The following is a 14860-nucleotide window of genomic DNA, read 5'->3' as shown; positions in this document are numbered from 1 at the left end:
TCTTGATGATTAGAGATTAGAGTAAGTCATGTAGTACTGAATGAGAATTAATCCCAGTCCTTATGAAGTTAGTTATGTTGTGGAACTAAGAGAGTCTAGACTCTAGTCACAACAAAAACAAGTACATGTACAGCGTCTTTCCAACCAGTCTTGGCGGTGAATTGGGAACCTCGCTGCTCGCTGGTGCAACGACAGGATCACAACCTTACCAAGGGCTCCAGTGTGATGTTTTCTGAGCGGAGGAGAGTACTGCTGTATAGCAAGGCAGTTGATTCTGCCATGAATCATGTGAATGGCGTAGAAAGGACACGCGAGATAATAGCACCTAGAAAGTGCTTTTTCTCTGTTTACTCTACCGAGCCTTGCCATTTGCATGTCAACCTCAGCCTGCAGAGGGCCTATTCGAGGACATCACACAAAGGAACCTGAATTAGCTTGAATTGCCAGGAACGATGATTGCCAGCAGCGGCATCAGGAGGGGTCCTTGTATTGTACACATCGCGTTATAACGTTAGACCAGCCCGCTACTAACATGGTGGAAAGAAGGATGAAGATGTGTGTCTTTTCTTATTGTCCGCAAAGATGTGTGTCATGTTTTATAGCGGATGTCTTGTGGAGAGTGTGGTTCGGGATGTCCCCTAGAGAAGGACTTATTCGTCGGAAGATATCGAGGGATATCCACGGAAAATGCATGCTTGAAGGACAGCATCATGATAAGCTCTGTACAGTCAACTTCGCTTATAACGCCACTCGGCGGGGCATCAAAAAGGTGTCCTTATTCGCGAAGTGTCGTTATACCCGAAGTCTCATTATAATTATGTATTCCAGTGGGATGGGACTTTGCTCTGGGCATGGAAATTCTGTCGTTATTCGCGAATTGTCGTTATATCCGCAGTCGTTATTAGCGAAGTTGACTGTACTTGTGTTAGTACCCTACCTGTAGGCCCTGTTGGTGGTGTCTTCAAGGCATTCTTCACATCACCCACATGCCTACATCGACCTACCCTGCTGCCTGCTGCTGGTGAGCGAGGACTGAGGAAAACCCGACACATGTGTCCCTCTTTGTCTAAGTCCAAGCGCGTGGACAAAGGACGCCGCCGCGTATGAAGACGGAAACATCTTGTAATGCATGGAATGCGTGGGGAGGAGCTACAGTACCTCACATAAAGTCTTTGTTCTTGTACAATTTATATTATTAGCCTATTGTTGGTACCTGTAATAAAGGTGTGTATATTCAGACGTGTACTTGCAGTTCTGCATGATTGTGCATGTACTGACAGAACAGTCCCCGCCCCTTAGTTTCCGATCCAATGCTACATTTGTAGTGTACAAGGCGAGATGCTCCTAGATTCTACGAGCCGTCGATGATGTCTGCGTTCGGTGTGTTTGGGAGCGGTGCTTCTCAATCAAGGCATCGAGCCATCTGGGTACATCTGAGCGATTTCCGCCGAAAGACGCCTTCTCAATCTGCGCTTTCACCGTTTCGGCCACACTGCATGACATGGAACTGCTGTAGCCTGTGCGACCCTGATTTGATCATAAGTGTCACAATGGTCTCTGTACTGTCCGAATTCACCTGGTGGTCCAGTGGTGGATATAAAACTGGAAGGGTCCGGTCAACTAAACCGTAAACGTCGTTACTTCGAAGGAACTCAAGCGCAGGCTGGGTCAAACCCCGTCGACGTCTGCGATTCGAGTGGCATACTGCCATGGCATGGTTGTTGAGTATGTCGAGTGATTGCAACCACCCGTGCACGGCGGGGTGACTCGCAACACAGGAAGTAGCGTCGACGATCGAGTCAATCGATCTCATCACGTGCACGTGGATTCTACGTCTTTGATCGAGCCTGTTGATGACCAAAGACCGTCACTGAGAAAGTATGTATCGCCTCTACTGATCAGGTCAGATCAGAGGGTGTAGCTGGCCCACAATGGGCCCCATCGACTCCCTACACCGATCTCTCGTGACCGTGCCCGAAAAAGTCACCGAATCCGTCGAAGTGCCAAGCATAACATTGCAGCCATCGCGTGCGGTTGTTGCCCAGCACTAAACGTAAAACTCGTGTTACAACAAGCTTTGACCATGTGACCAGGGTGACTGGACGAGGGACAGTAGTAACCCGCTGAGCCTACAATCTAGTCCGACTAGTCGACTAGGCGAAGCCACAGTGCGCTGTTTGAGGTGACATTTTACTGCATGTGACAGTAGCTGGAACATCAGGGCGGTGCTGTCCCTACGAGTCGAGCCGTTTGCTGGTTTGGTTGACTTACTTGGTAAGTAGTTGCTTGCTGATATCAGCCCACACGGCGCATCGTCGGCCATCTCGCAGCCAGCAGTACGCAGGGAGGGCACACATACCAAAAGTTATCATCCTAAACCGTGGACCATCACCGTGTTGCGTGCTGGAAGGAGATCCTGAGTGGTGTTTGGTCACTGGCTCAACATCTGCGCCAAGATATTGAAGCAGAGGAAACGCCAAGGTTCCTTCCGACAGTGGAAGGAGGGCACCACCTTCACTAGCTCTTGCGGTGTGAAAGCTAGCGCGGTGCGACCATGGCCACCGACCCTCAGCAGATCACCTTGAAACTGATGGGAGGAAAGCCATGGGGCTTTCGCTTGCAGGGGGGAAAGGATCACGGAGCACCGCTGCAAATCACCAAGGTAGAACTTAGTCTTAGATACATGTCTGCCTGACTTGCAGGTGCAGTAGACGTTAGAACGAAATGGTTGTTGTGTTGCACTTACTTCGAGTTTTCCTTACCTTCTGTGTAAACTGTGGCGTTGTGCAGCTCGGATCTCAAGCTCCAGGCCTTCTCATTCAGTCGTGTTTTTGTTCACTTCAGTGATGGTTGTTGACCACAACGTAGCGAAAGTTACTACCTTTGAGCGGCCAAGTGAACGTACTTGTGCCCCAAGATCAGATCTTACACGCATAAATTATTGTCGAGGCCCAAGGCCAGGGGTTGTACACAACTAACTTGTTGCCCCAAGCATCGTTCCTATGGTCTAAAAAGCCCTTTGCCGCTGTCGACTTTAGTTGATTCTTCACTTTTGTATGTGTCGTGCGTTCCTTGATTTGTGTGCACAGCTCCAGCGCGACGGAAAGGCTGCACGGCAAGGCGTATGCGAGGCGGATTACATCCTGGCCATCAACGATGTTGTCTGCGACAAAGTCCTTCACAGCGAAGCGCTGAGCCTGCTCAAGACCTCGGGTCCCACCATCACGTTGAAACTGCAGCGGTATGTAGACCTCGTAGTGTACTTGTACTTGTAGTCTGTAGTCTGTACTAGTTGTAGTGTAGACACCATTGGATCGTGGAGATCTGCCCCGAAAGTGGCGAAAGAAGACTGAAGTACTTACTGTAGTACCTGCGTTGGCGTGTAGTCAGTGTGACGGGGATCATTGTTCCCGGTTTCTATGGGCAGACCACATGCCACCACGTGTAGGAGCGTCACACAGTTGTAAATGATGGTTGAAAAATGCCATTCCCTGACTCTTGCAACAGCGTTTCTAGGACATGTAAGTGTGACATGATCACGAACCATGATCAATGCACTTAGAAAATGGATCCTAGTACTAGTACTAGGCACCAACTACTTACTTGAAACCGGGGTGGGAGGTGTGACTCTTGCTCCAGCACGCATCTCTTGCAGTTTGGTGGTACATGTACCTGTTTCTCCCAGCTGTCACAGATGAAAATACTGGAATCATTGTGCCCCTAGCATTATTATTATGATCTGACCTTGACTATGGCTCCTGTGTGAGCAGTGCCACGCCCATTCTTGTGCCCTCTTGAATGTGCTAATGTCGTAATGAGTAATGTATTCCAAGTGATCCCTAGCGCTAATAAGTCGTTTCCACCCCTTTGTAATGCATGAATGTGGGTAACAGTATAGGTAAGGGTGGGTGCAAGCTGCAAAGTACTTCCTGGGGATTCTTCTGCTGCTTCATCCATCATAAAATTATAGTAGTATTGAAAAGTCTGTTGTGGCCTAGTTTGTTGTTGTTGTTTTTGATTTTACTTCACAAGGCCAAACGGGCAATGGTGCCCAATTCTATGGAAGCGAATTTCAAAGCGGGAGAGAGCGAGGGGGGGGGGGAGGGAGGGAGAGAGAGAGAGAGAGAGAGAGAGAGAGAGAGAGAGAGATACAGAGTTTCTCCTCTTCGTTAGGTTCCTTTCTCCTTCTTAGAGGCGCACATGAGTAACGATGAATCGGAGACCCTTGGTCGGAGGAGTTACTTCTGCCAAAAAAGAAGTAAAAGAAAAAGTTGTGTTGTCCTCCATATCCAATGTGCTCTGTCTCTGGCGTGTATAAAAGAAAGCATCGCTGCCTGTTTGGGCTGTGACGTTAAATAAAATTCAACAACGATGATAACGACAATGGCAACGGCAGCAGCACCACCACCAGCAGCAACAGTAATAGCAACAACAACGACGACGACGACGACGACGACGACGACGACGGCGGCAGCAGCAGCCGCCGCAGCAGCAGCAGCAGCCGCCACAACAACGACAACAACAACAACAACAACAACAACAACAACAACAACAACAACAACAACAACAACAACAACAACAACAACAACAACAACAACAACAACAGCAGCAGCAGCAGCAGCAGCCGCAACAACAACAACACCCAACAACAACAACAACAACAACAACAACAACAACGACGACAACAACAACAACACCGACAACAACAACAACAACAACAACAACAACAACAACAACAACAACAACAACAACAACAACAACAACAGCAGCAGCAGCAGCAGCAGCAGCAGCAGCAGCAGCAGCAGCAGCAGCAGCAGCAGCAACAACAACAGCTGAGAAAGGCAACTACATACATATTCTCCCAACTGAGTACTGGCTGTTCCGTGTGACAATACTCTGCAGATTATGAGGGGAAACAAAGCTAGTTAGTGATGACAGTTCGAGGAAATAATAATATGCATATCTGGCCTAGGCACAGGCCTGTCGCGCCCCAGACTCGGTCTCCAGTACAACTAGGGGATGCAGCTGTGCTTCCAGATAATTATCATTGGGTGATTGTGACTGTAGTCAACCAGTTTGACGAAAGAGAATTTCTGTTGCCACTTCCTAATCTTTGTCCAGTGGAACAGCTCCAGTTCGACAAGGCGAGTCGATCGATGCGGGCAAGGCCAGACCACCGCAGTGGTTGGCAAGGAGTAGCAGCTTCAAACGACGCAAGCTCCGTGCTGCCCGGCCTGACAACCAAACAGATGATGACGAGGACAAAGATGCATCGACTGAAGCGGCAGCACACGCAGCAGAAGACGATGTGGATGGTGGTGGTCAGTCACGACAAGCCAGTGAAATCATTGTCAATGAACCTGTCGTTTCAGAGGTTGCTGCTACAACAGATGAGAAGTTAACATCGGGAGAACCAGCAGCTCCAGAGGCTGTACCACAGCCATCAACAAATGAAGCCAGTGAAGATGCAGCTGCCACTTCTCCTGCAAAGAGTCCGGCAGCGGAGCAGAAGGGGGAGATGAAAGTGAAACCTGACTCCATCGAGCTGCTGTCATCGCCGACGAAATTCAGCCGACCTGCTGCTCCAGGACGTGGAAATCGAAGGTAAGAGCTTGTCTGTATCACATTCCCTCCATCATTGAAACCCCACACTGACTGGTATATGCTCACCGTTATGGAGCAGTATAACACAAAGGTGCCTTGGAAAAGGAAACTTTAAGATTCAGCTACTAGTACACGTACTACCATTTTCACATGTTCGGTTTGTTTGTTTTTTTGTGACGGTCATCTCCTGAAGATGATGCGGAAAGTTCTGCACTTTCTTATGATCATACTTCTTGCTGAAGAATTCCAACTTGTGGCTTGCTTGAATGACCTGATTAGCAGCAGTTGCTTGAATGACCTGATTAGCAGCAGTTGCTTGAATGACCTGATTAGCAGCATAATGAGATCTACAGTACCATGACTGGCTACAAACAGATGCGATCCATCCGTATAATGAATGAATTATCGGTGTTGACTAGAGGTGTGATGTGTGATAGTGTTGGCTAACTTTTTTCCCACTCACTGTGTTCCACAGGATTACTGCAAAGACAGTCACCAGTAGCAAGTCAGACGCGGAAAGCAACATATTGGTAAGCTAGGTTGCGCTCTAGCCGCATGATCAATCGCTGTAGCTGTGGATGGTCTTGTTGCTGACACTGGAGGTTATGTGCATTATCCTCTACCAGTTGTTCCTGTTCTCTTTCTGCCTCCGTCACTTCTGAATTTAAGTCACACTTCAAAAGTACAACGGTACCTGTGGTGTTCAGCATGGGGCGGAGGTGCCAGTGTGTGTGTGTGTGGAGGGGGGATCTGATACCCAATGCTCGTGACACCTCTCGTGTGTGCCCCCCCCCCCCCCAACACTTATTGGCAAGTTATTGCCTATGATTACATGTATAGGCAAGCACGCCAACGTTATATCTGTATGATAACAATTGCTCTGCTACAGCCAGCTGCTGGAGGCAAGGGTGCATCTGATAAGGCCTGGTACAAGCAACTCTTCAAGAGCATCAACATAGCTGATGAGGAGGAATTGTCTGCTGCTCATCAGCAGTCACTATCCGTGCCGAAAAGCCCAAGAAAAGGTATGGGGATGCATGCTGTGCAGTTTTCACCATGGAAGACAACAAGAAACACCAAACAACATACCTTCAACAATGATCAGTGTACCTCTTTAAAAAGTTTGTTTTGTTATCAGAATGCTGTCAGCTCAGCTGGCAGTATGCCACAGACACAGAATACGATTCGCTCCTTTTGCTTATGTTAATCTGTGTCTACTGCTTCATTTGTGTGTGTGTGCACGCGCGTGTGTGCATGTGTTTGCCATGGTACAGTGGCGCGATCACCTACATTTGGAGGCTCGTCGTCACCACGGGTAAGATAGCCATAGCCATGCATTTGTTTTGGAGTTTTTCTCGCTAGTTTTGTTTCTTTATCTCATGGTCCCATCTGCCGTGTGCATGTCGGATGTCCATATATTCTTAGCCTGCCCGGCTATACAGTTACTGCTGACTCACCCAGTCATGTGACCTTGTTTTAACAGACAATGCCGGCTGAAAACACCGTACAAGGGAAGACCAGGTTGAATTTTGAATGGTGAACGTTCAACTGCCAGTCTCGCTTGTCTTTTAATTTATCTTCCTTTCTTTGTTTCTTTAGATTGTACCGGCGATTGCACCGAAACCGAAGATGAAACAGTAAGTAACAGATCAGGCCTGACTGACCAACAATGCTGAACCTATTCAAGTACCGTGGCTGTGCCTTGCAGGCTTACATTTGTACCCGCACAAGCAAATCTGAGAGGCAGGTCGTTCCGGCGACACAAGTTATTTATTCGAAGATGCTTGCCATTGCGGAGTTTTGTGCTGAATTGGATTAACTGGTTATGCTTGTGTTATGCCGATGTGTGTTATGCAGGAGATCGCTTACCACCGATTCCGTGCAGGATCGGCTGCAGACAGGTGAAGGGTCAGCTGAACAGCTGGCTACATCTCCATCGCGAGGACGTAGTAATACTGTGTGTGATCCCACGACAGCCAGCAGTAGCAGCGGTGCTAAACCACCAGTAGCCAAGAAACCAACAAAGCCACCAAAACCAGTCAGCCCGCAGAAGCCCGTATCTTTGCAGTCGCATGCAAAGGGCCAGCAAACAAGCAGCTCATCTTCCCAGTCCACTCCTCAGCAACAAATATCTCCTACGAAAGTATTCTCGCCTTCATCGGCTAGCCCCATAGCAGTAGTCAGTCCCACTTCCCCGATTCAGCAGCAGCAGCAGCAGCGCATGAAGCCCACGGTATCCCCCAAGCCCAGTGTAAACATAGCTCCAAAGGGATTCTCATCGCGTCCACCACCTGCTCGCAGCACTCCCTCACCCAACAGGCAAGACGCAGTATATGTTCATCATGAGAGCACTGAAGATATTTCCAGAGAAGCAACTGGCAGTGAAGCGTGTACTGCTGAGGCACCCGCTGCAGACGCACCTCAAACTGACACACCAATCGAGCAAAGCCACAGTGATCAAGTTGAAAGCCAAGAGACTGAGCCGGCGGTAGTACAAAGTAGTGCACAGCCTGAAGACACGGCTGCTGAAGAGAAGTCACCTGAATCAGTAGTGGATACTGCACTGGCCAGGGTTTCAGATGCTGCTGATCAGAATGGCAACACTGTGCAACAGGCCAGCAGTTCCCATGAGGCACCCGAGCCTGAGCTACCACAGGCTGTAGAAGCACAGGCTGTAGAAGCACAGGCTGTAGAAGCACAGGCTGTAGAAGCAGAGATAGAAGAAACCCAGACAACCATGGATACCGAGGATTCAACGAAACAGGCGCCTGAAGAAGAGGTGGCGGCGCAGATGACTGTGGAAACCAATCTAGAATCAGCGCCCATCGCAGAGCCTGATCTTCAGGAAGTGAATGAACCCACGGAAACAGCTGAGGACAGAGTTGATGAGCCATGTGTTGCCGCTGCCAATGCAGACTCGGATGTACAGCAGAGTGCATCTGATGTGGTTGAAGACACTGTGACTTTCGGTGAGGCTGCTACCGATGAGACCGCTGTGACCGCAGAAGTGGAAGACATTGAGCATCCAGAGATTGATGATGGACAGGATGTAGCAGTTCCTGATGAAATGGAAAAACAAACCGACGAGGGTGATCAGAGCGTTGCAACAGCTTCTACCGCAGAAGTAGCAGCGGAGGAAGTGGCTGACGATCAGCCCCTTGCAGAAAGTTCAGGTGATGTTGGCGACTCAGCAGCCGCGGAGGAACTGGCTGACGATGCGCCACATGCTGAAAGCTCAGGTGACGTCGGCGACTCGGCCGCGAACGATAATGCGCCAGCACCAGGCAGCAGTTTTCAAGAGAACACACCAGCCAGCGAAGTAGCCGCATTGGTCGAGGAGCAGATCATTCCTGCGCGGGTGGTGCCGAGTGAAGATATTTATGAGGATGTAGTCCACACGGAGCCCATAATAGCTGATAACAATGACCTGTATGATGATGTTCTGTTCGATGATCGTGTCGACGGCAAAGTGGCCGGCAATCAGAAAGAGCACGAGGTCAAAGTAAGTACATGACATTGTACAATGTCAAAATTAGACATGCTAGGCACTGAATGAGAGAGGTTAATCGGCAGCGGGGTGTGAACTATTTACCTTGCAATAAGCATGCGTCTGTGCCACTGCTATTTTGGGCTAGGCAATAGGACTTGCTCACTTGTAACTTTCGTATTGTATGAGAAACAGGGCCATCAATCACAGAATTGCAGGTGTATTACAAATAAGTTGATCATGATCTTGGCGGCCCGGTCTGATTCTCAATGCTATCTTGTGTTGCTCTTCACCCACTTGCCACTGGCTGTAGGAACTTCAGGCACACCATGGACTGGCAAAAGGACTGTTCACCTACACCGCACATTCTGCAAGGTGAGATTGCCGTGGGGTCTGGGTCTGTTGTGTCCCATTGAGTTCGGGATCAACAATGCGTGGCAATGCTGGAGAAGAATCATGTGTCCACTTCTGAGTATTGCTATGACCGTATTGCTCTTACTCGTTTCCGACGTTTCATCATACCTTGCAAACACAACAGGGCCTTTAATACAGTAACTACTCTGGCATGTTGAGACATGTTGTGCCACTGTTTGATTCTGCTCTCATCAAAAGTGCCTTTTTGAAACTTCATTCGCTGGGCTACTACATGTTGCCTCACAGAGAGATCAGCTTCCAGCGAGGTGACGAAGTCACGCTACTTCGCAAGGTCGACGACAACTGGGTGGAGGGAGAGTTCAATGGTAGTACAGGGATTCTCCCCGTCAACTATGTGGAAGTAAGTCATCTCTACATCATGGTGCTCATGCTGGTTCTTGGAACAGGCAAAAGGAAAGGCTGTTTGCATGGGACTTTCCTTTTTCTCTTTCGGGGGAGTCCCCAATTCACTTTGCGCTCCTGCATTGGCGACTTCAGTTGATTCATTCAGATCAGCTCAAACAAGATGAGTTCCTGTATGACTGCTAGATAAATCTTGCCTTCTGATCCGCTGTGTAAGAGGAATGCAAAGTTCAGTGAGTTGTACGAATTCTCGTAGAGAGGTGGTCACGCTATGCATTCTGGCTGTGCCTCTCTGACAGATACTGATCCCAATCCCCGAGAGTACCTCCCACCCTGCTGACACTCCAGCCGAACAGCAAGCAAAACAGACAGCAGCAGCAGCAACAACGCCTGCGGCTGCAGAAAAGGCAACAACCGCAACACCGACAGCCTCATCCAATACGGCAACCACCGCCACCTCTACCGCTGCAGCAGCAGCTGCAGCTGCCAGCACAGCAGCATCGAATGCACCGAGAAGCCGTTCCCAGTCTATTGTGACGAAACCCACAAGGGCACCGCCCAGTGCACCTGGAAACACTGGAAACACTGGAAACGGCAGCAACCCGGCAACAAATGAACCAGCAGCACAGAACAACAGGAGAGATGGTGCTGGAGACGAGGCCACGAAATTGGTCAAGCCGTGTGCCATTGCTCGCCATGAGTTTGTTGCTGATCACAAATGGGAGCTTTCCCTGAGAAAGGTAGGCTTCCTTTTAAGCCAATGCCCATCATTCTGTATTGGAGGAGGAGGAGGAGGAGGGGGGGGGGGGAGAAGAGAGGGGTACACAACACAATACGGTACTTGGGTATTTCAAGTCTTGTTCAGATATCTCTGGCCATCTTTTAAAATATTTTGTAAGTACATGTATGATAATGAAACAAAAGTAAAATTCGCACATTCGTGTTACCACCAGCTATACAAGAAGTAGCATGATGTACATTGATGCGACTCCCCCAGCTGCGTCATGTTACTGTGCGCCTGTTCTCTTTGCTCAGGGAGAGCTAGTGACGCTGCTAACACGTGTTGATGAAAACTGGTACGAAGGCCGACTGAGCGGCAAGAAGGGAATTTTCCCTGTGAGCTACGTGGAGGTATGTGTGAAAGTTGTGTGTATGTCTTTGACATTCATTGCTGTTGCCCGGCTGTTTCTATTTCTCTGGAGTATATTTTTAGCATCGATGATCTCCCATGATTATATCGTATACATTAAGTCAATGTTCACAAGTAAATTGTTCTATTTTGTGTCCATCCTGCCAAGTTATTCTTGGTCTTGCATGATCACTGGCTCAGTATGAGTCATACATTGACCGCACTGGCTGCAGAAACTACTGGTAGACCTGAGACGTAAAAAAAAGAAAGAAAGAAAAGAAGCTGCAGGCTTAGTGGTGTGGCTGACATTGGTAGGACGTATCCTGTTCGTGTGTTTCTGGTTAGGTTCTATGCGATGTAGAGCCAAGTACCAATGGACAATCAGAAGGTAAGTACTGGTATACAAAGTACTTCACAAAGCATGTCTACATTGAATGGTAGGCTTCACATGCATGAACATACTAGTAAAAGATGTGAGCAATATCACAAATATCACCTCGACTTCGATGGATACTGGCGAGTTGAATCATCGGATAAATCTGCTCTTTTGGGTGTTGTGAAGCCGGATGAGATGATTACATGTGAGACCAGTTGAGCAGGCCATCCAAAGTGACACCAGTATAATTATGTTCTATTTCCACTGTTTACCCATTCCTATGCAGCTTCAAGCACAACGACAAATAAGAACACTGTGAGTTGTTGTTGTTGGTGGTGGTGGTGGTGGTTTTTTTTTAAAGATATCCGCCAGAATTATGTTGCTTTGCACGTTAATTCGTTATCGGTATGCACAGAGGTTATGGCTAAAAGCTGTGGACTTGTGATGTTATACTAATGCGAGTTTACTCTTCAGAACTCTTCTTCCTGTTCATCGCACTATATCGCCCGTATACTAGTACTTTGAGGACTTGCAGGATATGTTGTTCATTTTATGCATCTTTGTGAATGGCAAATGAGGCACAGGTTTCCAGGGGCATTGCCGCTTAGCACTGCTGCAGCACGAATTGAATCAGTTCCCATATGATCCGCCGGATAATAAACAAATGCACGGTCGTATGCAAACTACATACAGCTGAAAATGGCGACATCTAGTATTACAAGCCAAAGCAAAGGTGTTTCGTCATCAAATTCTTCCAAAGAGAGATAGCATAGCCTCAGGAGTCAGGGATGCTACACAGGATGGGGATGGAGCCAGGAAAGAAGAATGGCATTGTAACTGTGTTCCCTTTTTTCGTTGCTCGTGTACAGGCACCGACATCCAAAGACACTAAAGGAGAAAAGTGAGTACATGTACTTGTACTTGAATTCTGAGGAGCTCTGCATGAATCAAGCACAGATCGTGTATGATGGATCGGAGTACGACGTACACAATTACACAAACTGAGTCACAAACGTATGTACGAGGGCTCGTGCGTGGGTGGGAGAGGGGCCGCAGTCTGCCCAAAGAGAGATAACTATTGATTGGCTGAGCCTTTTCATTGGATGATGAAAGCATGAAGCTTTGATAAGTGACCGACTTCCTTGCCCCTGCCCTTCCCCGCTCTGTGTGTATCGGATCAACTGTCCATTGGACCCATCATATCAGTCTACACATCTTGGGCCGGTTAGCGTAGAATAGTTTCCCTGATTGCTGTACCTTCATCTCCTGTGCCTTGTTTCGTTGCTTTCCGCCTGCTGCATAGGTACGTGGCTATGTTTACTTACGTGGCGCAGAATTCGGACGAGCTTGACCTGACGGATGGCGACATAGTAATGGTGGAAGATAAGTGTGATGATGGCTGGTTCGTTGGCAGGTCGGTGAGATCGGGAGAATTTGGAACATTCCCCGGTAACTATGTTAAGGCTGCGTGATGGCTCCATCAACGAGTTTACCTCACTGTTCAGTGCACCACCGTAGCATTACCTCCAGCGCAAGCTAGTTGAACAACTTTCAACACTCACGCGGCAGGTCTGTCAGCCCGCACGCAAGCAATGGCATCGCTCACGGACGTCCTATCTGCTTCCGTCGATGTACTGCTGCTCTGCTTCTGCGAGGGCAGTGGCGGCAGGGTCTAACAGATATCATAGTACTGCCCGACTCTAGTGGTATACCTGCCGCTGAACACTCATGAGTAGCTTAGCTAGTCTGTGTGCATCTACATGTACATGTATGTGTGCAATATATGTTGCCGTGCATCACAATGTCCCATTGAACAACACTACCATGCTCCAAAGCTGCCAGAGCTGCACACCGGCTGTCGATAGTTGCCGCAGTGCCAATGCATGCCCGACGTGTTAGGATCAAAGGCCAGAATTGCCGCTATCAGATATGCGTCTTCTATTCGCGGCTGCTGCACCGGTGTGGGCTCTATACACTGATCACCACGGTGACCAGCACAGTTGAGTAGGTGGAGCAATCGCACAGTATATAGGTATGTGCTGGATCATGATATGACTGTCACAGTAATATTGCCAAATTTGACGTGTAGTGGCTTGTCTCCAGAAAGACAACTCTCTCTATTATTTGCCGGAACCGCCACGCCAGATATTATACAAGACTGGAATTTTTCATTGCCATTTATACAGAATTCTGATGAAACCATGGATACCGCAGTGGCGTTCTATCTATGTTTTATGTTACACCGTTCAGTGCTGCGAGTACATCTTTGGTCTTGCCGGGAACTTGGAGAGAGAGGGGGAAGGGGGCAAATATCATTATGGTTACAATGTGGCAGAAACGGAGCTGGTTTTACAGTCACGGCCGACTTAGCAGAGCTTGTAGCCGCTGAGAACCGTGTGCCTGATACTGCTCATCCGAGAAGGAGAATGGGACTAGAAAAGCTACAGCATTTTTACACACATGTTCATGGTTGGTCCATGCAGTAGCAGAATTATTGTTGATGTCATTGCACCAGGGAGTTGTACTCGTACCGCAAGTTTAGCGAAACCCTGCCGATTTCACGCGGCCACAGACTCGCAGTGCCGCATGATGCCTCGTATACACGTATAGTATGCTCATGAAGGCGTCATCATCCCCTCCAGAAAAGGTGACGTCAACAACAAATTCCACTGTGGACCATGTACCAGACCAGGGAGTAGTACAATACCGTCAAGACTAGATAAACAAGAGTGTGCACCTCCGGGATGGGTTGGCCCGCGGCGGAATTTCAAAAGGTTTTGTTGACGTAATCTTTTCGACAATGCACGCGCTGCGAGTCTTTTGGAAAGTTTTGCCTCGTGCACTTGGCCGGGCTTTACGTTACAAAGTCGGTGCCCAGCACGTGCTCTCGCACTGCTCTGGGGCAAAATGCGCGTTCTTCTGAAAAAACTTGAGGTGACGTCAACAAAAAATTCCGCCGCGGGCGGGGGTATCTGGAGATTGTGCAGAAGAGATTCGGAGTTGCACACTCTTGTTTATCTACTCTTGATACCGTGTTACTCCCTGGACCAAACCGTTAGTAAGCAGAGTCGACACTCTTCAACGGTTTATAATCATGAGACTGTGACTCCGAGTTTATCATGAGTAAGTTGGTGCCAGGGAGGTGCTTGCCTGTAAAACGGAGGCTTTCTTAGTGTCATACAAACAACTCCCTGGTACATGATCTCAGTCACTCACTTATTTCACACCAGCAGATCAAGAGGACCCTGACCCTGACCTTGACCTGCACTCTTGTCGTCTTCAGTGACCTGGCCAGCTGGAGAGGACTCTTGACCTGCATGGTACTTGGTGGTCATGATGGAGCGGTAAAATCTGCGCAAAAGATGAAAATCGCCGAGGCCGATGCGCCTAAAAAGGCCGAACTCGGATCACCTTCTTGGAGTCGTCATAGTTACTGACCCACGCGTAGATCTACGCAGTTTCCGCGTTTAGCACGTGGAATCGCTGT

At 48.6% G+C, this 14860-nt stretch overlaps 1 protein-coding gene across 2 annotated transcripts; it reads left to right on the top strand.

The window, feature by feature from the left end:
• Positions 1-2123: 2123 nt before the first annotated feature.
• On the top strand, positions 2124-13618 carry LOC135815065 (sorbin and SH3 domain-containing protein 1 homolog). 2 transcript variants are annotated; one of them, XM_065328302.1, is made up of 17 exons: positions 2124-2662; positions 3090-3241; positions 5122-5604; positions 6080-6134; positions 6494-6629; positions 6879-6919; positions 7204-7241; positions 7462-8275; positions 8306-9106; positions 9405-9466; positions 9752-9866; positions 10168-10608; positions 10904-10999; positions 11343-11385; positions 11660-11688; positions 12243-12274; positions 12677-13618. In XM_065328302.1, the coding sequence occupies exons 1-17, from the start codon at positions 2555-2557 to the stop codon at positions 12843-12845; spliced, it is 3615 nt and encodes a 1204-aa protein (XP_065184374.1). In that variant the 5' UTR covers positions 2124-2554; the 3' UTR covers positions 12846-13618. The 2 variants fall into 2 exon arrangements, with proteins under 2 accessions (XP_065184374.1, XP_065184373.1); XM_065328301.1 differs by having other exon boundaries at positions 7462-9106.
• Positions 13619-14860: the final 1242 nt, after the last annotated feature.

The sequence above is a fragment of the Sycon ciliatum genome, chromosome 4, assembly GCF_964019385.1.
Source record: "Sycon ciliatum chromosome 4, ocSycCili1.1, whole genome shotgun sequence".
Taxonomy (NCBI): domain Eukaryota; kingdom Metazoa; phylum Porifera; class Calcarea; order Leucosolenida; family Sycettidae; genus Sycon; species Sycon ciliatum.
The sequence above is the reverse complement of the archived record's forward strand: the minus strand, read 5'-3'. Positions and strand labels throughout refer to the sequence as shown.

Bases quoted from the DNA above. Each gene is read 5' to 3' on its own strand.
- LOC135815065 (XM_065328301.1), top strand. From the start codon at position 2,555: ATGGCCACCGACCCTCAGCAGATCACCTTGAAACTGATGGGAGGAAAG. The intron at 10,609-10,903 runs GTAGGCTTCCTT...CTCTTTGCTCAG, and splicing joins GGGAGCTTTCCCTGAGAAAG to GGAGAGCTAGTGACGCTGCT. The intron at 11,000-11,342 runs GTATGTGTGAAA...GTTTCTGGTTAG, and splicing joins TCCCTGTGAGCTACGTGGAG to GTTCTATGCGATGTAGAGCC.